Source organism: Amblyomma americanum, chromosome 1 (genome assembly GCF_052857255.1).
Source record: "Amblyomma americanum isolate KBUSLIRL-KWMA chromosome 1, ASM5285725v1, whole genome shotgun sequence".
NCBI lineage: Eukaryota > Metazoa > Arthropoda > Arachnida > Ixodida > Ixodidae > Amblyomma > Amblyomma americanum.
Window position 1 is genome coordinate 21,083,541 of NC_135497.1, and position 23,419 is coordinate 21,106,959.

A 23,419-nucleotide genomic window follows, 5' to 3' on the forward strand; every position below is an offset into this window, starting at 1 on the left:
TCGACTATTTTTTTCACTCCAGCAGGATCAAAGACAATAGAATCCATCGGTAAAAAGTCAGCACTGTTATAAGCAGGGGTTACCGAACACTAATTTTTGGAAAAAGCTGAAACAAATACACTGTTTAGAACATTTGCACATTCATTAGGATGAATTAGTTGGTCACTGGAGTGTTTAAGGCTGATGGATGAATTGTCTTTTTTGTTCACTACGCTCCAAAATTGCCTAGGGTTATTTATCAAAAGGGAATGTAATGTGTCATTGAAAAACAAATCTTTGGCATCCTTCAGTGCACTTTTATATTCAAGGGCCGCGGCCTGATAAGCAGTCCAACGTTCTTGGGAACCGGTTAGTTTTGCAGAGCGGAACATGCGTTTTTTCTTATTACAGAGCCGTTTTAACGATTTAGTGAACCATGGTGATTTACGGTTAGAGGTGATGACTAAGCGTGGAACATATTTTTCAGTGAGCGCAGCAACTTTTTCTTTAAACAGGCTCCAGTTAGCATTCACGTAGCGATCAGGAAAGCTTAGCAAGTAATGGTCTAGAAAAACAGACAGTTCAAGGTTAACAGCATCAAAATCAGCATTTTTGTAATCATGGTTATATTTACTGTGGTTACGTTGATGGGGAACTGCGCAGGTCAAAGCAAAATGAAGGAGAAGGTGATCACTTAACCCTGGCAAGTATGATATGGGCTGGAAAAAATCAGGCGATTGGGTGAGTACCAGATCGAGGATATTAGATGCAGTAGGTGAAATTCGAGTTGCCTGCGTTACAAGCTGGGATAAGTTAAAATCACTGCACAAATTCAAGAACATGTCGCATTCACTTGAAAAAGGTTCACAATAAGAACTCACATTAGACCCCACTATGTTAGGGAAATTAAAATCACCCATTAAGATAAAGGGACTGCTCGGATAACGGACTGTAATCATATGAATGACATCATGAAGATCGTTTACAAAGGTGGGGGAGGTAGACGGCGGACGATAGCAAACGCCCACTATCAATTTCCTAGAGCATGTGCGAATTTCAACCAGTACAAGTTCCAACGCGCTTACAAAATGGATCGGAAAAGACATAACAGTATCAGCAACAGCTACAAGCACGCCTCCGCCACATCTAGAACCCCTGCCGCACCGATAAATGTTATATCTCTCTTTACAGGTAAGAAGTTCACAGCTATCTATCTTCGCCGATAGTCAGGTTTCAGTAAGACATACAATGTCAGCATCGCAAGCCTCAATTACAGAACAAAGATCATCTCGTTTAGGTATTATGCTGTGAATATTTGTGAACAAAAAAGAAAGTGGGGTAATGGCCGGGGACTTAGTTCCACTGTTCCTCGCGTAGTGCTAATTGGTAACAAGTTCGGTCGGTGGTGCGGAGGCGCTGTGGGTATCATTCGTAGGGTCCTCAGAACGGTCGGTTGGCAACGGGAAGGCGCTTGGGATTTCATGAACGGCGTCATCAGAGTGATTGTAGGAGTAGCATTTATTTTTTATGTAAAGCTTATTGAAGCGAAGCTTGAATGTGAGCGGCTGGGATTTGCCAAATTCGACCAGTTTTTTTCTAGCGTGACGGGTGGCGAAAGAAAAATCCTCGCTTAGCGTAATTTTTTCATCCTTGAGCTTAGAACAGTTAAGCAGTATTCTCTCCTTTACCTTGAAGGATGAAAATTTGGCAATAATTGGTCGACATTTTTCCGATGCGAACCCACCGAGCCTGTGCGCTCTATCGATCAAAATTTCAGAGGACGGAATTTCCAAGCAGGATGAAAGAACCTTGACTAGCTTTTCTTCTGACTGAGCCCAGGACTCTGATTGCGCGTCAGGTATGCCATAGAACAGAAGGTCATCGCGTCGCTGCCTGTCTTCAAGTTCAGACAGGCGCGCGCGCAGCTGAGAGTTTTCACTAGAAAGTTGGTCAACTAACTGCTGAAAAGGATGTACTTCCTTCTCGGTTTCGTCAATGGTAACAGTTTTGCGCTCAACGTTAGTTAATATTTTGTTCATTTCGCTCAAATCTCCTAACTTCAGCTGGGACTTCTTAAGATCATCAATAGACTTTATGAAAGCCTTTTGGTCCAGATGCATTTTCGCAGTTCGCGTGTTCAAAGTCTCCAGCATTGCAAACATATCTTCCAACTGCTTAGACTGGACGTCAGGAAGAGAGTCCTGTACCTGATGCCTCGTGTTAGGCCCAGGGTTGAGCTCGACATCCCCGGACAACGCCAGCAGTTGGTTTACAATATCAAAGCATTCACTGAACACACAAAGCAAAACTCCCGGGCGTGGGAACAGCAACAGGCACACGTCATTAGATTTCTTAGCGTACAGTAAAGTAACAGAACTAACCTGGACGAAGAAGCAGAGCGGATTAGGTGGCCGCATCCTGGTGCTGTTCTCACGCCCACTCAATGCCAAATGACCTCGACCGTACCAGTAGCTTAGAAGAATGCAAATATTATCTTAATTGACAAGCAAGGAGACGCCAAGGACTTGAAAAGTTACAGAACGATCAGCTTACTATCCGTTGCCTACAAGATATTTACTAAGGTAATCGGTAATAGAGTCATGGCAACCTTAGACTATTCAACCAAATGGTCAGGCAGCCTTTCATAAAGGATATTCCACAATTGATCATATTCACTCTATCAATCAGATGATAGAGAAATGAGCGCAATATAACCAACCTCTATATTTAGCCTTCATTGATTACTAGAAAGCATTCGACTCGGTGGAAACCTCAGCAGTCATACAGGCATTGCATAATCAGTGTGTAGAAGAGCCTTATGTCAAAATACTGGAATATATATATATATATATATATATATATATATATATATATATATATATATATATATATATATAGCAGCTGCACAGCTACCATACTCGTGCATAAAGTGAGCAATAAAATTCCAATAAGGAAAGGCGTCAGGCAAGGAAACACATCTCGCCATTGCTAATCACCGCCTGTTTACAGGAGGTATTATGAAGCCTGAGTTGGGAACAGTTGGGAATAAGAGTTAATGGATAATACCTAAATAATCTGCGATTCTCTGATACATTGCCTTGTTGAGTCACTCAGGAGGTGAACTGCAAATCATGATCAATGAGTTAGGCAGGCAGAGCAGAATTCTGGGTCTAAATATTAACATGCAGAAAACCAAACTAATGTCAACAGTCTAGCAAGGGACAGGAGTTCACAATTGGAAGCGAGGGGCTGGAAGCGGTAAAGCAATACGTCTTCTTTGGGCAGGTAGTGACAGCTGATCCGGATCATGAGAGGGAAATAGCTAGAAGAATAAGAATGGGCTGGAGCGCATATATATGGCGGGTTCTCCCAGATCATGAATGGCAATTTACCAATATACCTTAAGTGAGAAGTGTACAACAGCTGTATCGTACCGGTACTCACCTACAGGGCAGAAACATGGAGGCTAACGAAAAGGATTCAGCTTAAGTTAAGGACAACGCAGTGAGCCATGGAAAGAAAACTGATAGTTGTAACGGTAAGAGACCGTGCGGCCAGAGTGGGTGAGAGAACAAACGCGGGTATATGACGTCCTAGTCGAAATCAAGAGGAACAAATGGGTTTGGGTAGGCCATGTAATGCGAAGGCAAGATAACCAACGGTCTTTAAAGGCAACGGAGTGGATTTGAAGAGAAAGTAAGCTTAACAGGGTGCGGCAGAAGGTTAGTTAGGAGGATGAGTTTAGGAATTTTGCAGGGAACGGTTGGGTGCAACTGGCAAAGGGCAGGGTTAATTTTAGAGACATGGGAGATGCCTTTGCCATGCAGTGGGTGTAGTCAGGCTGATGATGATGATGAATAAATTGTTCCGCCTTTGCCTTCTGTAGGCTCCTGGCCATCAGCTCGATGACTTTTAGTCTGGCGCTCATTGATTGCCCGGTTTACCCGATATATTGCTTCGGACAAGAGGAGCATCGAAGCATGTCGATAACATTAGACGATGCGCAGTTAAAGCTTGCCTTTATATCGAACCTGAAGTCGCCTGTCGCACCTCTAACAGTATTGCCGCTTTTTAAATGATTTCATATGTCTTGCTATGAGGACACTTCTACATGCCATGAAACGAGGGTATGGACACTAAAAACTCTAGCTGCGAAATCGCATTCTGAGCCTCTTTGCACAGGCACTCATGTATCAGTACACGTCATCATGATCCAGCAGTACTAGTGTATCAGTACACGTCATCATGATCCAGCAGTACTAGCTGTTATCTTCATGATAATAATTGACATTGATGACCACTGCAATCATCGACATCAACGCTTTGACTGCTTCCCGGAAAAGCTGCTCCCGGTAGCTCGCGGTGTGTGGCAAAGGCGGGACACTTGCTTCTCTTGCCCTCTCCGTGTCTCCTCCCTTGGTTGTGTTCGGCGCGAGCTTATAACGAATGTTACGGACATGCACCACGCAATAGATATTAAGAAACTACACTTGGTACCTATAGGCGGGGCTAGGGCATCGGCGCTCTAGCCGAATAAGGCGAACGCCAGGTTTGAACTGTATTTAATCTAAATGGTGAATTGCAGCAGAAACCGGCACGGGCGCGAGCAAGCTGCGGAGGCAATGGTGGCGATGTGGCGCAGATACCGGTACAGCCTTTGTCCAAAGTTTAGTGCACATGAGGTCTGCTTTCAATCTGTACAATGGCTTTTGTAGCATCCGTGGAAGTCTGAATTTGCAGAAGAGTGAGGTCTAGAATTACTATTCTCTCCACGAGGCCTGTTGATTCATAACAATTCACACTTCGTGCATCAAGGGAGAGCTTCCATAGCTGTAAACAAGTGCACAGAGGGTATACCTTATCTCTGAAATTTACATCATTGCAGCTAGATCAAATTCACGCCATTCACACTCCACATTTTTGTGTGTCGACAGCAGCCACTTGAAAGATGACTGATGCGAGCATTACCAGGACATACGTTCTAAGGTGTGCATGATTTTTGAGTTTCCCAAATATTGTGGCGCTCCAATTTTCAATACTTTTTTCCATCAACCGTTCACAGCGTCGACGAAAGTGCCCGCGATTAAAACAGCTTGCCTCCGTTCGTGACCGCCTCTCCTCAGGGAACCCTTTACCGTGCTGGTGTCGATTTCATTGCGGGAACTGTCATGTGAGCTCGAGTCCTTTAAAGCATTGGGTCGTGCATGTCGATATATGCGCACAGGCGTGTTCCATGCAAGCAATGCTGCATTTGCTTCGATATTCAATAGAGACTCCTGCTTGGACTCTACCCTGCTTCACTGCAGCAGTGTCACTTCACTGTTGACAAGAACCAGTGGCAAGGCTTATCATCAGGGACACATTGCGCATATTTTTTTATTTAAGAAAATACTTAATCTCGTGTGTCACATTTATCAATGCTATTCCTTTTCTATTCATTTTGTTAGCAGAAATGGCCACCTAAGAATACTATCGCTGGAAGCCTGCATACTTTTCGGACGAAACATGTCGTAAGCCCTCGGATGACATCAAGAAGCGCTACGGGAACGTCGACAGAGATGGATCAGTAAACGAAAGAAAAGATAAGTTTGTACTCGTTTAAAAAGTGAAATCAGGTTAATTATAATTTCTCATCACTGCTAGAACCTTAGTTGCGTTAGAGTACGACTGATTTGTCAAGAGCTGTATCATCATTGTAAGATTTGTAAAATCAGGCGTTCAATGCAAGCATCATTTTTATTGTGGGGTAGTTGAATAGCATCGAATGTCTAGCGCACCAAAACAGAAACCGAAGAACAGTCGGCTGCGTTTATACTTCTTGAAATGTGTGCTTTTTGGTTTTGTATGATTTTAACGACAGCAAGCATAGTTCTGGCACTCAGCTTGGAGATGCTATGTGACCAGGCATTGTATGGTCCGAAAACTTCTTATGCCACAAAACAGTGCGATGAGATGCGGCAACTTGAGTTGCAGTCGCTGGCTGTACCTCGGTGGCTCGGCATCCTGTCAACTAAGGTGGTAAGCAGGAGAAAACGTTTCTCCGTCATCACTTCTGCCAGCCAGGAGTAGCGGTGCAGTAGGAAGCACCAGGGAAGGCCCAAAGCGGAGACGGGAGCAAGAGGTGGCGAAAGAGGGGGACTGAGGGATTCGACATGCTTGAAACGGGAGTAATAGAGTGACTTTTCCGCTTAAGCTTTGGCTCCGGGTTCGTACCCCGGACCAGGACGAATTTTTCTTTGATCGCGAAGTTTCTGAGAAAGCTGAATATCTTTCCTTTGTAGTCGTATGGCTGCGCATGGATGGATGCCAGTGAGCAATGTACCCTTATTACAAATTTACTCCACCTTGGGTTTGGGGATTCCCCTCTACATCGGAGCAAGTATATGTGTACATTAATCATAGAACTGTATGCTTGAAGTTTCGAATCAGAAGGATGCATAGCGAGCACGTCTAAAAGTGGCACCTCCAGCGCTGGTGCGGATTTTGTGGTTTCGGACGTCAGTATTTCTGCTACTGAGACATATCGTGTCCAAGTGCTGTAAGGCAGAAGCTATCATTCTGCCTTAGCGCATCCGAGATAGTGACACTCAGCCCTCGCAGAATTCTTAGTAAGTTCTAAACTGGCACCAACGAATGGACTTTGTAGGCAACGTGCTAAAAAATTAGGGGACACTTAAGCTATGCCTTAAGGGTATGATGCCAAAGCATTAATCGTTATTTGCTCCATTCTTTCGTAATTAACGCCTCTTTCTAATCACACGTACTCATTACCATATTTGAGCAGGTGCACTAGAACAGGTGAAATACAAGAAGACACTCGAAGACTTTCCTTAACCAAGTCGAACAAAAGTGCCTCTTTGGCCTAGGGATAGTATATCTGACTTGCAACCCATGTGTCATGGTTCGATTACCAGTATATTTCAGCAGTTTATTTAAAGCATACTTAATTTACATTCTTACATGTTGTGATGTCATTTCAGGCATGCTAAGGCCCCATAGTCAAACAAAAATAGGGGTTTTGGTTGTTTTCATTCCACAGGTGAACATGTGACCTTCATAACGCTGTAGATCAATCCTTAATTAGTGCCACAACGTGAACGGCTTTTCTTCTGAACGTCTGCTCTGCACTGTCGCGTTAGCTTTCATTTCATTTCTTTCTACTTCTGTCTCATTGCCTTTCCAAGTAACTTCATTGTGTACAAACAACGAGCCATGTGGCAAGTATAGTACAAAACGATGTACTTATGAAGAGAAGGATATGAAGGAGAGCTAACAACAGGCAGTCTCTCCGCCTTAAAGACAGAATTTGTTCATATTCAGTTTAGAAGGAAAGGAGCGTGACACTCCGTCCAAAGTCACTTGAAGAGATAACACACCTTTCGAAGCTGACTTACTATCTTCAGGTTTGACGGGATGGGGTGCGAGAGACGCTAATCTGAGCTTCGGGGTGTATGGTGATGGAAGGTAGCCGGCAGATTTGTTTAAATTGCCTGGCGTGTTTGCATATTCCAGGGCCCTCAAATCTATCGCACCGGTGGGGTTGGCCTTTGAGTTAGTGACCCTCGAATTATCAAAATCGGCTGGATGATCCAAGTTGTCGGAATGCTCCCTGAGAGCACAGAGAAAGAAATTCAGCATTAGTGCATGTCGGCCGAGGCTTGAAGCTCGCGATGTTTTAAAATGACGTGTGACAAACCTGCATTTCCTGCTCATGAAACAGGTGCCCGGGCATTTCACTGCTGCCTTTCACATAAGGAACAGGGATGTGGCTTAGTTTGGAGGCCTGGGTAGTTTGCTCTCTTTTCAGCCTGCAGTTAAGCTCGTAGTCATAAGTTCATGTTGTCGCTGCGGCAGAGATCACCCAAGATGCTTTCTTTCTCTAGCTTTGGTTTCATGTCTGAGCAGCATTTTTTTCTAAGCTTTCGTCAGCGGAATGAGGCCATGGTTGCTTTGCGTGTTGTCGAATATTTTGATCGCAATTTTAGAAAGTACCCAGAATAAGTGGGTTTGCTTTAAACAAGGAATGCCAATTATAATCCTGTTCGCTGCAATTGCCTGTCAAGAAAACAATCTGTTGCTTGCCTCATGTCGCATGGTGAAATTCGTGTCCAGTTTGTATAAGTATACAAGGATGTCTTCTGCTGCGGAATTCTTTAGGATGGCAAGAGAGTCATACACGGTATAACGTGGATCGATTCGTGAAACACTTGGGGCTCGTTACTAGATCGCCTTGTCACATAGGCACTGGTTGTTTGTGTCCTCAGTCGCACTTAGTGAGAGAGTACCTGTTGCGGTCGCTCAGGAGATGCCCTTAACTCAACGTGAGAAGCTCAGTGGAATCTAGCCACCAAATGGCAAAGGGGTGCCCCTTTGGTGTCCAGCTTTCGGCTGTCGGAACCTGGAGAATTGGCCGGAATCAAAGCTTCACAAACAAAGCAAAGCTTTGTACAGCCAGAGATGATACCAGCGGAATTACTGAGTACTCCTAGAAAAAATGAATGCAACGCATGCAGAGCACTAAACAGATGCTACAGTACAAAGAGGGATGTTGCACGAACAGTTATCCAATGCACTCGAGATGATAGCAAGAGAAACAATTTGTACAGCGGGTACTATGTCAGCATGTCGACCAGAGGATCATGATGGGCCGTCCTGAAAACTGCCGCGTGCTCCCTCGCCAATTCGTAGCTGGGTGTCACTGGCGTTTACCTGGAAGTTGTGCTGGAGTGCTTTGGAGTTAAACGTCTCCATCATCTGGCCACCGCCGCTTGACGTCCGTCAACTAAAGGGCGCGCCGCACCTGTAAATCTTGTTCTGACCCTACGCTGCTGCTTCCGAGCGATGGGAAGAAGTCATCACCTAATACGAGCGAAGCCAGACATCCATGAGTTTTTCTCCAGAGTTATGGGTCCTTCTGTGGCATTGGGAACCCAGTTTTCGTTTGCGCCGCTCCAACTTATGAATGTGTACCAAATTTGTGGTCATACCTGCATTGTCTGCTTTGCAGCGGTCCCCGATATTGCCGCACTCATCGCGGTTGCAGCGGCTAGCCTGATAAATTCTTGTTTAACGCAGAAGTTGGTCGTCTACGCTGAGGCACTCCCTTTCGTCAAATTGGTGATCCACTTTGAGCGCTATCCTTGCTTTGGTTGGTTTCGTGTAAAGATTTAAATGTGACAGTCAGTATTTGTACTTGGTTCGTCCACACAAGCTTCTTGAATAATAACTGAAGTTGTCTGGCTTTTTTAGTCGATGATACTAAATTAAACTCAGTAGCTTGCTTATCCAGCTTTTAAAGTACCTTTTTCTCAAAACGTTAACGAGATGTTGACTTTGGTGATGACCATGTTGTGTGTAACTGTAGTATTTGGTCATAATCTGTGTAAAGTAAAGCATTTCTCAGTGCTCTGCTGTCATGATAAGCTCCTCCCGACTCTTTCCCAGCACTTCTGCTGTCTTCCTTTCAAGGTTGTGTTTGCGACTAATGGCTAATAATCAGAATACTTCACCTTAGTATGACAGCCCATTCTGGACATAAAGGTAATGTTTTAGAAGTGTGCTCTACATCTTGGAGTAGAAAATGAGGTCGCTTTTGTCTTAATATTTAGCATAAGCATTTTATATTTGAAAAGTATGTTGAGTTTTCAATACTTAGGTATATTATGTATGTGGTGGTGGAAATATATAATTACTGTTGAGGTCAAGAAACGTAATCAAGTTAAGCATTTCTTCATGGGGGCATCCATGCATTAATTTTGTCTTGTGTTGCTCGTTCTGTTTTCACTAAAGAGATGTCCTGCTGATTATTTGTGGATATCCTGTAACCCCATCTTTCCCATTATTTTTCACCCCCATTATTTTCCAACCCCATTATTTTTCACTGTCGATAAGTGACCACATGCTTTGAATTGGGCAGAAGCTTTTCCCTCTGGCGTGGTGCTCCGCGCCTCTCGTTTAGAACGCTTGGGAATATTGGTTTTTGATCCTACTTGCTGCAGGACTCCTTGGTCAAGCTGCCTTTGTACGATTAAAATCAGTTCATAAATATTGTACATTCTTTCCCGGTGCCCACACATGTACCGTACTTTGCCCAGGTCTTTGGTGTTAATGCAGCTGTCCTTGTACATGACCAATCTTAGATAGCCAAGAGCATTGCCTTTTAGAGGACCTGTTTTCCATAGGGGCGAAATCGGTTTCTTAAAGTTTGTTGCGGGCATTGTTTAGCTAGAAATGTGCTTTGTTTAGGAGCATTTCGCACAGCTATGCCATTGTGATAGGCCTCTTGTTCTGGCTCTTCTCCAACACATGGGCAACCTTCTAATGCCATGGTTTATTTGTTGACTGTGCCCAGTAACCGCAATACCTCTCCTCAATGAGAAGAGCAAGTAGCACAGGAAAGAAATGATTTGCAGCTACTGTGCACACTGCATTTTGGAGTGGCAAATAAGACTTCATTCTCCTATTTTCGTTTTGATAGCACATTAAAAGGACGTCAAGTTTGCAATCTATTTTTCGCATTTTAAATGTGGCAGCAGCAAGCTAGTGATTTCGCCAATGTGGGCACATTGCAGGTTAATGTATTCCATGTAAGCTGGCCTGTACAGCGCAGCTATCTCAATGCTTCAACAATCACTCAGAGGATTCACTACTCTTCCTGTCCGAAACCACGCGTTGTATTTGAACTCTATGCAGACATTGGAGGTATACTCTGGCTGTTTGCTTTTGCATTCTACAGCGGCACCAACAAAAAACCTTGACATTCTCCTCTTTCTTGGTGTGCGAAATGTCTGAAAAGGAAAAATCTTTTAGAAAGATTCGAGCAATGTCTCGTATACCAACAATGTATTTCTTCTTTTTTTGCATCTTTCTCAGGTGGGAAAGCTTCTTCTGACATGATTGACAAAGTAGAAATCTCCATTTTGCTGGTCTGTGAATTGCTCACAGCGAAGCCCTTCTTACTCGCTTTCACTCCTCACTTCAGTACAGATCTATGAAGAGGGTCTCAGCATTAACTGATGTGCATCAAACATTCACAGACTGTTGTGACAATGTTATGCCTGTATTGTCTTCACATTTTTAATGATCCATTATGCATATTTATCTTGGCTATATTCGTTGTACACTTCCAGTAGCAACAATTGTTCTGTCATTTCCTGTTTATGGTGTTCAAGCTGCACTTTGTTATTGGATGGCAACTGCATACATTTTCACAGAGATGTTTGCATATGGTAAACAAGGCATGGATCACCAGCGCAGTCACATTATGTGTTTTGTTTGGCCACTACAGAATATTAAACATGAAAAATTTTACTACCTTTGATTAATGAATCACCTAATGACACATTGCTTCAATATTAGGGTATTTTTTGTTACCATTGTATTCTCTTGGGGAGGCTTCTAACAGCGTCTGTGCTGTTGGAGCACCGCGAGACTGCCAGCAGGGATTGGATCAAAAGGTTCACAATTTTTTGCCTCCGACCAGAGGAGGCTTTACAGCATATTTGGCATTAAAATTCAGGGAAATGAAAGGGGTCATGTGGAAGATAAATGAATATATGCATCCAGAAGAACACCACTGCCAGTTATAGCTGCAGGATGCTTGGCTGTAAAGCATGAAACATTGTATGATATGCCACACAAACAAGTAACTTCTATACCATGTGATCTAGCAACTGTCATATCACATGACCGTTCAAGTAGCAACAGTATTTAACTTTCATACCACGTGATCGTTTCTGTAACCACACAGTATACAAGGCAACTTTGATACCACGTGGCCATTACATTATCATCACCGTAAGCAAGCCGATTTAACTTGTAATGCACATGATCATACAGTAGCCACATGACCTTCCCCTAACCACACCATATCTGAGTCATTTCATTTAAATGTCAAAGGCCGGAGGTCGACGATTAGCGGACCCATCGATTTTTCTGGATCACTAGTGAAGTAATACTTTCGCACTAAAAACCCTGTACCTTATTTATATAGTCACAGTTGCTTCACTCGAAAACCACAGAAGCTCTTCCATTGTGCTGTTTGAATCTGCCTTCCAAATGCATGACTGGCACCAAGAATGTACTTCTGGAGAACACGGAGGAATTGAGCACAGCTGCTTATGAGCACTTGGTTTTTGTTATAAACATGCTGTATTGCTCTTTTTATTTTCGCAGGCATTGAAGCTCCAACCAGGAAGATAAATACGGGCTTGAAGGAAGATGCTGCTACAAAATGTGTCAAGCCGATATTCATGGTTTGATTGTAGCTTGAAATCATAGTATGTAAAATTGTGTATGGTGTACCTAAGCACAATGTGGCATTCCTGTGTTCTTCCCTGTGTACCAGTGGTATTGCCGTAGCTGTGAACGCCCTCTGCTGCTACAGCTAAGCATGCATCTGTTTCTAAAATTCTATGTGTATAAGTGCACATCCTGCATCGGGCTTAATATTTCTTACCATACCACAATGAACAGTTCCTTATCTTCTGTCTCTTATTTTTCCATGTCTGGCATATCTGCTAGCCTGCACTATTACAAGACAAGATTCATGGACTGAGCCCATCATTTTGGTGCTCGCTGGCCCTTGCATTCATTATTGTTCATGTTTTTCTTTTGATTCTTAACAAATGGCTGTCTTCCTGATTCATTTTGATTTCCTGATTCCTGTTGTGTAGCGCTGTTCTGGCATATTTATTTGCTTACTTTTGTGCAGTTGAGTCTTTGGGAATCAATGCATGTGAACGGTGACATAGGCCGGGACATTTGCTTTTAAAGTACCTTTTTCTCAAAACGTTAACAAGATGTTGACTTTGGTATGACCGTGTTGTGTGTAACTGTTGTAATCGGTCATAGTCTGTGTAAAGTAAAGCATTTCTCAGTGCTGTGCTGCCATGATAAGCTTCTCCTAGCGCTTCCAACGCTTTTGCTGTCTTCCTTTCATGGTTGTGTTTGCCGCCAATGGCTAATATACATAATACTTCACATTTGTATGAGCTGGTGTGGGACATAAAGGTAATGTTTTAGAAGTGCGCTCTACATTTTGGAGCAGAAAATGAAGCCCTTTTTGTCTTAATATTTAGCGTAAGCATTTTATATTTGAAAAGAATGTTGAGTTTTCAATCCTTAAGTATAATATGTATGTGGTGGTGGAAATATATAGTTACTGATGAGGTCAAGAAATAAAGGTAATCAATATAAGAAGCCTTTTTTCGTGGGGCCATCCATGCATTAATTTTGTCTTCTGTTGCTTTTCGGTTTTCAGTAAACAGATGCCCTGCTGATTAGTTGTGGTTACCCTCTAACCCCATCTTTCTCATTATTTTCCACCCCCATTATTGTCCAACCGCATTATTTTTCACTGTCGTCAAGTCCCCAAGTACTCTGCACTTGGCAGAAGCTTTTTCCTCTGGCGTGGTGCTCTGCTCCTCTGGTGTAGAACGCTTGGGAATATTGGTCTTTGATCCCACTTTGTGCAGCTGTAATTAGTCAAGCTGCCTTTTTACCATTAAAATCAGTTCATAATCGTTGTACATTCTTTCCCGGCGCACACACATGTACCGTTGTTTGCGCAGGGCTTTGATGTTAATGCAGCTGTCCTTGTACATGAACAAGGGCTTGTTCCGGGCATCTGGTAGCTAGAAATGCGCTATGTTTAAGGGCACTTCGCACATTTTGCCATTGTGATAGGCCTCTTGTTCTCGCTCTCCTCCAACAGTTGGGCTACCTTCTAATGCCATGGTTTATTTGTTGCCTGTGCCCAGTAACCATAATTTCTCTCATTAATGAGAGGAGCAAGTAGCACAGGAAAGAAATGATTTGCAGCTACTGTGCACACTGCATTTGGGAGCGGCAAATAAGACTTCATTCTCTTATTTCCTTCTCATAGTACATGTAAAGGAAGTCAAGTTTGCAGTATATGTTTCGCATTTTATATATGGCAACAACAAGCCAGTGGTTTTGCCAAATGTGGGCACTTTGCAGATTAATGTACTCCATATAAGCTGGCATGTACAGCAAAGCAATCTCAATGCTTCAACAATAACTCAGAGGAACCAGTACTCTTCCTGTCCGAATCCCTGTATTGTATTTGAACTCTTCAGTAGACATTGGATGTATCCTCTGGCTAATTACTTTTGCATTCTGCAGCGCGACCACCAAAAAGCCTTGACATTCCTCTTTTTTTGGTGTGCTTAATGTCTGTATAGGAATAATCTATTAGCAAGTTGGAGCAAAGCCTTTGGTACCAACAATGTATTTCCTCTTTTTCTTGCTTCTTTTTCAGGTGGGAAAGCTATCTTCTGACGTGCTTGACAAAGTGGAAATCTCCATTTTGCTGGCCTGTGAATTGCTCACAGCAAAGCCTGTCTACAGATCTGTGAAGAGTGTCTTAGCATTAACTAATGTGCATCACACATTCACAGTCTGTTGTGACAATGTTATGCCTGTATTGTCTTCACATTTTACATGATCCATTACGCATATTTATCTCGGCTGTATTCATTGAACCCTTTCAGTAGCAACAATTGTTCTGCCATTTCCTGTTTAGGGTGTTCAAGCTGCACTTTTTTATTGGATGGGAACTGCGTACATTTTCACAGAGATGTTTACATATGCTAAACAAGAAGTGGATCAGCAGTGAAGTCACATTGTTGGTTCTGTTTTGCCGCTATTGAATATAAAAGATGGAAAATTTTACTAAATTTGATTATTGAATCACCTAATGACACATTGCTTCAATATTAAGGCTTTTTGGGTTACCATTGTATTTTTCTGGGGCAGGCTTCTAACAGGGTCTGTGCTGCTGGAGCACCGCAAGACTGCCAACAGGGATTGGATCAAAAGGTTCACAATTTGTGCCTCCGAACAAAGGGGGCTTTATAGCGTATTTGGCATTAAAATTCAGGGAAACGAAAGGGGCCATGGGGAAGTGAAATGAGTATTTTATGAATCCAAAAAACACCAGTGGCAGTTATAGCTGCTGGATGCTTTTTCTCTCAAATAATGCAGGTTCAAGAGTATATGCATATTCTGTAGTCTTCTTTCCCCTAGTGTTCCTATAATTAAGTTGCCGCAGCCTGTTGTACTATCGTGGCTAAAATTAACAACCCCCACTCTAAGTTTCGAACTGTGCCACATTGCATCCGGGAATGACCTGACGATTTACTCCTGGTGCCGAGACTAGCACACTGCACCAATCTCAACATCAGGAGTGCATCGGCAAGTGGCGTTCGCATGCAATGTGGCGTGGTTCAAAATTTGCAGCTAGTTTTGACTCCAAAAGTACTTTTTGGTTAAGTGTATATTAATATTTTACTTGCAAGTCCTTCCGCAAATCTCTAAGATTACTTGTCTGGCCAGAATGAACAATGTGCAGTTTTTTGGGGCTTTATGCTACAGATTTTCTGAGTGAAAATCTCAAAATTGATAGCTGTGGTGGTAAGATTTAGTTAGGCGTGAATGTGGTGATGATGACAACTGATAAATTATTTGATGCTGTTAACACTAATTCGACGACAGGACAGTGATTTTTCTTTGTGTTTTTAAACCTGTGTTAGGCTTTGCTTATTTGCTGTAGCCTTTCTGTTCATGGTGTACTTTCTGATGATTTATGTCTCATACTTATGCACATGCAGAAAGCAAAACGTAACAGTCAAGACGGGTTACAACATGTAACCAATGCCCACTCCTAATGCCATCTGTGACTCTGGGAAAAGGAGTTTATTCCATTCTCCTATCTGCCCATCTAGATGTTGCCTGTGTGCATTCATGTCTTCTGCTCAGCTTTTCAATTGAGCACGCATGGTTGAGCACATAAAGAAAAATTGCTAGTGTTAGGTTTGGCTCTGTGACAAAGATTTCGATTTGTGTCTGCTTGTGAAAGCAAACCTATTTTGTGTGTCCTCACCGCCCACTTATAATCAGTGCAGCTTGTGAATGTAAGCGAGTGATGTCATTTTCATTCTGTAAGTCTTGTTTGCAAGGCTGCGCATTGCCTAAACCACCATTTATGGTTGCATGTCTTGGTTCCAGAACCTAAAGGAAGAAACAGAGTTTGGTAATGAGATCGTGCTCCAGTGAAACTGTTTCTTGGTAGAGTTGCAGCTGTTCATTGTGTGTAACTGCCTTTACGATCCCCCTCCTGGGACATTGCAGTTGGATGTCTTTGGAAAATTTAGGTGAAAGTAGGGGCTTTTCGCATGTGAAATTATTCTTTTGGATGTGATCACGATTTTGGGACATATATGATATGAAGCTCTGATGTAAAGCAGTTGTAGGTAGTGTGTGGTTTGATGTTCACTTTCTTTTTGTTAACTGAAGTGATCAGAAGTCATGCAGTGTCTCAAAAGTTCTAATTTTAACCTAGCTGCAACATAACACATCATTTTGAGATGACAGGTTTTTTGTGAACTGTTATGCTGATTATAAATGCATGCCAGCTTTGACCCGGAAAATTTTTATTTGAAGATCGAGGTCTCTCAAACTTTGACTCGCTCAAGTTCACTCCACATTTGCCAGCTACACAAGATGGTGTGTGTGAAAGTATGCTTCTCATGAACTAACGTTTTGAGATGTTGGCCAGCTCTAATTTATTTCTCGCATTTTCTCCTATTGCGCAGGATCTGCCATAACTCGGACCTCCTGTGACGAGCCATCTCAACAAGGATCCCAAATGGGAGGACACCGTTTTGTATGCCATGAGTGTGACTATTCCACAGATATCAGAAGGAGCTTTAAATACCACCAGAGGACCCATACTGCAGAGCTCCCCTTCATGTGCAGCTATTGCAGTCGTGGATTTCAATGGAATTCCAGGCTGGTGGAGCACCTTCGCACCCACACGGGCGAGAGGCCGTACAAGTGCTCGTATTGCAGCCACAGCTTTGCAGCAAAGGGCAATCTAACAGCGCACATTCCTCTCTGTAAGCGCAAGCTGCCACATAAATGTTTCTTTTGTTCAAGACCTTTGCAGAGAGGTCAGACTTAAGACGTCATGTGCAATCCCACATTTAAAAATATTCATGCGGCACTTTTGCTCAAGCACATTTGCACGCTGAAAAATAAAAATGGGTTTTTCAGTAAATGGAACAGCGCAGTAATTGTCTCAGATATCGGTGTACCCCACGTTGCAGAGCCTGCGCCTTATCATCTGGCAGTACCTATCTGACAGACCGAAACTGGATGGGCAGGCACGGCTTCTGCGGACGTTGGCACACACGCTTCTTCGTTGTGCAAGAAGGTCGGCTGGCTATGCCGGTGCTACGGTATTAGCCAGGCTGAACCCCCCCCCCCCCCCCAACCTGACTACGCTGTCTTCTCTAGGATGTTTGTTTAGTTTTGTGACAGAATTACCCTGAAATTGTTTGCCCCCCTGCCTCGTTGCGTCTGCAGGGCTGTTTCTCTTTTTGCACCTGTGATTTCGGGATTTGAGACAGTGGGTTAACATAAGGCATTCAATAATTTTTTTTTGGGTGGCCACCCGCTCTGTATGCATCTTTTGTACCACCAGTCATGGAGTGTGTGTACATTTTTATGGTTGTTTGCACTGAAAATAAAGTTCCCTTTATAAGAGTACCAGTTTTGCAGAGTTGCAGGTTTCGTCTTAGGTGTAACAAGTTCTACTGCGATGAAATTGCATATCCTGCACAAAGAAAAAGAATAACGCCGGTCAGGCGTTCAAGGTATCTTCAGGGCCCGAAACCATCCTTTAATCCGCTTTACATCAGCCATCGAGCCATTTCGGTCGCCTCGCAGGTATATATATATATATATATATATATATATATATATATATATATATATATATATATATATATATATATATATATATATACACTGCGAAAGATACCGATTGGAGTTTCGAGAGCGTCGGAATGATACGCTGTGTAGATGACGTGCAGAGGAAACGAAACTTTTGCAATTCAACTATAGGGTTAACCAGAGCTAAGCCACAGCCAAATTTTTTTGATGCCCTTTCTAGAAGCTGAGTTATCTGTAGTCAGAATTAGTATTTCAGCGTCTTCTCGCATTTTCCTGTCGTCACTTTTTGCACGCTGAATTGTTGGCGCCCCTCCGCCAGCCCCACCGCCGGGGCGGAGCTTCCTGTCTCGCCGGAGCTAAGTCGCTTGTTGGCCGTGGCCATGGTAAGTGCCTGAAATATGAGAGAAGCTAACCAATAGCCACCTCTCAACTTGTATACGCAGCAGCGGAGCAGCGGAGAAGAGTGCGAGCATGAAACGTCACCCGAAAGGGCTCGGCAACTTTCGCGCGTGATTCTGGGTATTCTGCTGCGTGTAGAACTGTATTATTTGGCTCAAGTGTTCATGACAACACAATGCAATGATTAAGCGAGTTGATGGGCTCCCCTCGGAAAGTGTTTAATTATCATCATCAGCCTGACTACGCCCACTGCAGGGCAAAGGCCTCTCCCATGTTCCTCAAATAAACCCTGACTTTTGCCAACTGCACCCACTGTATGCCCACAAACTTCTTAATACCATCCAACCACCAATCTTTCTGCCGCCCCCTGCTACGCTTGCCTCTTGGAATCTACTCCGTTACCGTTAAGGACCAGCCGTTATCTTGCCTTCATATTACACGCCCTGCCGAAGCCCATTTCTTCCCCTTTTTTTCGACTAGGATGTCATTAACCCGCGTTTGTTCCCTCACCTTCTCTCGCTTCCCGTCTCTTAACGCTATACTTATAACTTTTCTTTCCATAGCTCGCCGCGTTGTCCTTAACTTGATCTGAACCCTTTTCGATAGCCTCCACGTTTCTGCCCCGTAGGTGAGTACTGGTAAGATACAGCTGCTGTATACTTCTCTTGAGGGATTGAGGTAAACTGCCATTCATGATCTCAGAGAACCTACCACATGCGCTCCAACCCACAATCTTAATCCCAATATTTCTGAGCTTATAGTTTTCGGTGCTCCTGGCCCTATCTTGTATAAATGCAAATTGCTGTGAACATAAAATGATTTAATTAGGCCAATTTGTGAACGTTCAAGGATGATAAATCAGCACAAGTACTCCAACACACACAGTAAACCAACCGCAATATTCAAAATCGTCTCACCTTCTGCGGCCGTTGAAATGTTTGGTGTTTTTACCATACGGGTTAGCTTTTGCAGTGGGGGAAATTTCAGCATCTCTGACGACTTAGAGTTTCAATTTGCTTTCATAATTTTGTTTATAAAATGAGGGTTGCGCTTTTTTATGAGAATTTGATCATCTTGTGCCAAAACAAATTTAAAGTATTGCTTTCAGAAAGTAACACAAAGGAAAAAAGGTGCCATACAGTCGCCTCGGTGTTTGTGATATAAATGAGCTTTAGTACTTTTGGCATGAAATATTCAGTCGAAGTATTGCCATTTCAGAAGTTTGTATCGTGCCTGATACACCGCCGGGAATTACAGACCCCCGCAGCGGAGCCTTTTTCTCTTCTTAAGCTTCATCCACATTCCTTCCTCATGGCGCAGTTTAGGTGTTCACCCTGATTGAGACAGTTAATGCACCTTTCCTTTTTCTCCGAGCTATTTATTATGATTCATTTTCTCACGATTTGTTTCAGGCATCTATTCAGAGTGCGAGAATTTGTGCGCCTTTCCATTGGCCGTTAAACATTCGAATTTATTGTTGTACTGACACCTTGGCGCAAGTCAAAGAAACCAGAAGGTCGAAATAATGTGAACCTTATTTCTCTGCACCATGCCGATAACAGAGGTACTGCTATCGCTTGTAAAGATGCGGTAATAAAACAAGGAGAAACGTTTTGCCAGTCGTAACATAACCCCAAAGGCTCTACTCCGCGGTATCTTTTGTATTAACTCACTCTTTAAGTGTTCCTGTCTTCCCCAAACCTCGCATTAGGAAGTGCGCAGAGGAAGGGTTATCCATGAAATGTTGCCTCAGATAATTTTTTTCGCTATATATGCAAGACGGCGCAGTAAGTGGAACAAGGAAATGGATAAGCATTTTTTTTCATTTTTCTTTTTTTTCTTTTCCACCTTTTTCTGCTTTCTTTAATGCGGCTAACTTAACTTTTTCGTGGTCCATGCAGCATCCCCCCCTGTGTCTCTTAGGTCTGTTCTATTTTTTAAATTTTATTTTTTCTGCCATGAATTCATTCCTTTTCTACGCTCATCGCAGACAACGGAATTTTGAAACTCAAAATACTAGCACAGGTGCGTTGCGGAGATAGCCTATACGCTTCCTGTGGTGGGTGCGACTAATTCGTGTGTTTTATTTTTAAGAGTTGTCTAGTAGTGCGGACAGATGGGCGGACAAATAATTCACTGCTGACATGGTGAGACGAAGCTGTTGACGTTTAATGCCTTCTTGCATTAAAAGAAAACGTTGGCTCAGGGTCATTCTGCTGCCGGGCACGGGTTCGAACCCGGCCACAGTGTCCGCAATTTGCTGGAGGAAAATTGCGAAACATTCGTGTACTTGAGACTGGTGCATATTAAAGAACCTTAGGAGGTCGGAATTCAACTCCAGCCAAGCACTGCGGTGTGCCAGTTGCCTAAAATGCAATCATAGCACATTAAAACCTGTTGACATCCTTTAAATATCTGAAATAAAGCAGAGCTTAAGTGCTTCGGGAAATTCTGAGTAATAGGAGGCAGGTGCACAATATTGATGCATGCATTAGTATAGACAAAAGTTGGCTGCCTCCCGCTCTTGTGCTGTGACCTTTCCAGTCCTGAAATCTTTCTCAATCCTAACCTCTGGCTGCTCATGCAGAACAATAATCCGTAATCAAAAGCCAAAAACTGCTCATTGACATTTGTTCAGATTTTCAAGCAGTCGCGGTCTCAGTGGTTATGGCGCTGGGCTGCTGAACCGAAAGACACGGGTTAGATCCCGGCCTCGGTGGTCCAATTCGATGAATGCGGAATTCTTGAAGTAAATTTTTGATCCCCATAAGCCATAAACCTGTTCACATTTTCAGTCACCGATCTCAGGGGAACCGATTTGTCCTTAACTTTAATATCACAATCTGCAATTCTTTCTTTTAACGTTTTTTAGCATCTTTCATACGCCGTCTGTGTCTTGGCCAATCCCCCGCAGAGGGATTGGGCCTAGTGCGTGGATGAGACAAGCAGGAGCTGTTCGCGGGCCCCGTGCGCAGCCCATCGCGGACTGTTGCTGAAGTCCTCACGGAGCCGACCACCATGAAGATGACGCTCCAACAACGGGCCCTGCACTACAATTAGGACGTCACCAGATTTGCGCCTAGGCGGCTTGCGTGAACTTATTCGGTCCATAGTTCGGAAGGAACTCCAACGGTTCCGTCTGCCTGAAGTTGTGCCTCTTGCATCGCTGGCCAAAGTCGTCAAATACGAATTGCGCCAGGCTGCACAAGAACAACCTGTTCCAGATGAGCCGCCGCTGGTTGACAGACTCCACACTGTTCTACGAAAGACGCCTGGCTACGGTCCCACTAACCGGACGCCTGACATGAGGCCAATCTTCCCTATCACGCACTTGCTCCCGCTGTGTCACGCCCTCCGAAGGCTGATTTTCGGCGCACACCAGACCGCAGGCCCCTTTGGTACCACTAGGAGGAGGCCGGTCACCTTCGCGGTTTCAGACCCGAGGCGCCCTGTCCCTTTCCCTGGGACGGCAAGCGGCCACATGAGGCTGAACAGCACCTCTGGGCGCGCAAAAACCCTGTCTACTCCGGGCGCCGTGTGTCCCGTTCGCCTTCGCCATTCCGTTACCGTTCGCTAAGCCCGGCCGCCGGAACAGCTTCGCTGTCCATCGTTCCTCAAACCCCACTGGGAAAACACACCCGCGACCTCTGGAGGAAGGCCGCTGACGTCTGGACATGCCAAGGTCCTCCATCGGGAAACCTCCGAGTGCGCGATACCTTGATGAAGTCCGGCAACGAAAGTATCCGATACGCTGCTTCCGATTTGGATCTGGCAATAAACGGTGCTGAGGTGACCGTGCTACTTGATACCGGCGCTAATTATTGCGTAATGAGCAGGGCATTCGCCTGAGAGCTTAAAAGAGTTCTTATACCGGGACAGGGATCTACATTTGCACTCTTTGGCGCTACCTACTTCCTCCTTTGGGCAAGTGCACAGCTTTAGTCGGCATCCGGAGTTTCAAGTACGTCGGCGACTTTGTCGGAATTGCCGAGTGTTCCAGAGACTTGACCCTAGAGATCGACTTCCTGCAGGCAGACGGCACGGTAATTCATTTTCAGGACGTGCGGGTGATGGTCTCGTCCAAACGGGTCGTGGCGCGCTTTGACACCCAAAAAAAAGCCAGCACCAACACTCTGCGTATTTTCGAGCATGACGTCGAGGTGCCACCACGATGCAGCATCATTGTACCTGGGCGGAGCGACTTATTCCATGACTATGAGAACATGTCGGACATCCCTATTCCGCTGCAGCATGAGAGGTGGCTTTCACTTGCCTGAGGCCCTCCAACTACGTGATTGCTGCACCAACCTCTTCCTCATAATATTTAGAAACGAATTTCAGCACTTCGTTAAAGGCACGGCTGTCACCTCCTTTCAAGACGGTTGTGAATTCCCAGCCTCATGCGCCGTTTGAGGATCCAATCACGCCGATGCTTGTCCACGCTACTTTATTCAGTCCATCAAAATAAACCCCGACTTTCCATCAGTTTAGGATATTTTGTCGGACCTGTTAGCAGATTTTGCAGACTCCTTCACCCTTTCATTAAGGTCGTCCTACAAGCACCCTATTACCACCGGTGAGGCTACGCGACTCGCCTGCCACCACCCATACCGTGCTTCCCCGACAAGACGAGCAGCCGTTAAGAATCTGGTCGCTGAAGTGCTTGCCGACAAGGCCATTCAGCCGTCTGCAAGCACGTGGGCAACGCTGGTGGCTAATATCGAAAAAAACAATACCCTGATTTTCTGTTTTTATTACAAGAAACTTAATCACTTGAAAAAAGAGGACGTTTACCCACTGCCCAGAATCAATGACGCACTTGACCGACTGCGGGATGCCAGATACTTGTCGTCACTAGATCTCAAAAAGTGGATACTGGCTTACAAAGGTGGACGAGAGAGACCGAGACAAGACGGCTTTCGTGGCTTCCATGGAAGACGGTCTGTACGAGTTTAAGGTGTCATGTTTTGGCCGGTGCTCAGCGCCGGCCACGTTCCAACGCTTGCTGGATACCATTCTATGAGGCAGTCTTGTATGGCCTACCTGGACGATGTCGTTATATTTTGTACCACCTGTCACCAATAATTGTAGCGTTTAGGTATTTTGCTACAGGCTCTCAAATCCGCACAGCTCCCAAAAAATCAGAGAAATGTCATTTTGGCTTTATGTAAGTGCGCTCTCTCCCTCATGTTGTCAGCACCCAGGGTGTTCAGCCAGACCCTGAATAGACCGCTGCCGTCTCTGGTTTTCTGCGATCTACTTACACGAATGCCAATCGGCGATT

The 23,419-nt window shown here is 44.1% G+C and overlaps 1 protein-coding gene across 1 annotated transcript in view; it reads right to left on the reverse strand.

The window, feature by feature from the left end:
- Positions 1 to 1,358: 1,358 nt before the first annotated feature.
- The window catches only part of LOC144120369 (uncharacterized), a 32,995-nt gene continuing 10,934 nt past the window's right edge, over positions 1,359 to 23,419 (reverse strand). The window contains exon 3 of the mRNA XM_077652743.1: positions 1,359 to 2,268. Coding sequence (XP_077508869.1) covers positions 1,359 to 2,268 — 910 coding nt within the window. The remainder of the gene's footprint in view (positions 2,269 to 23,419) is intronic.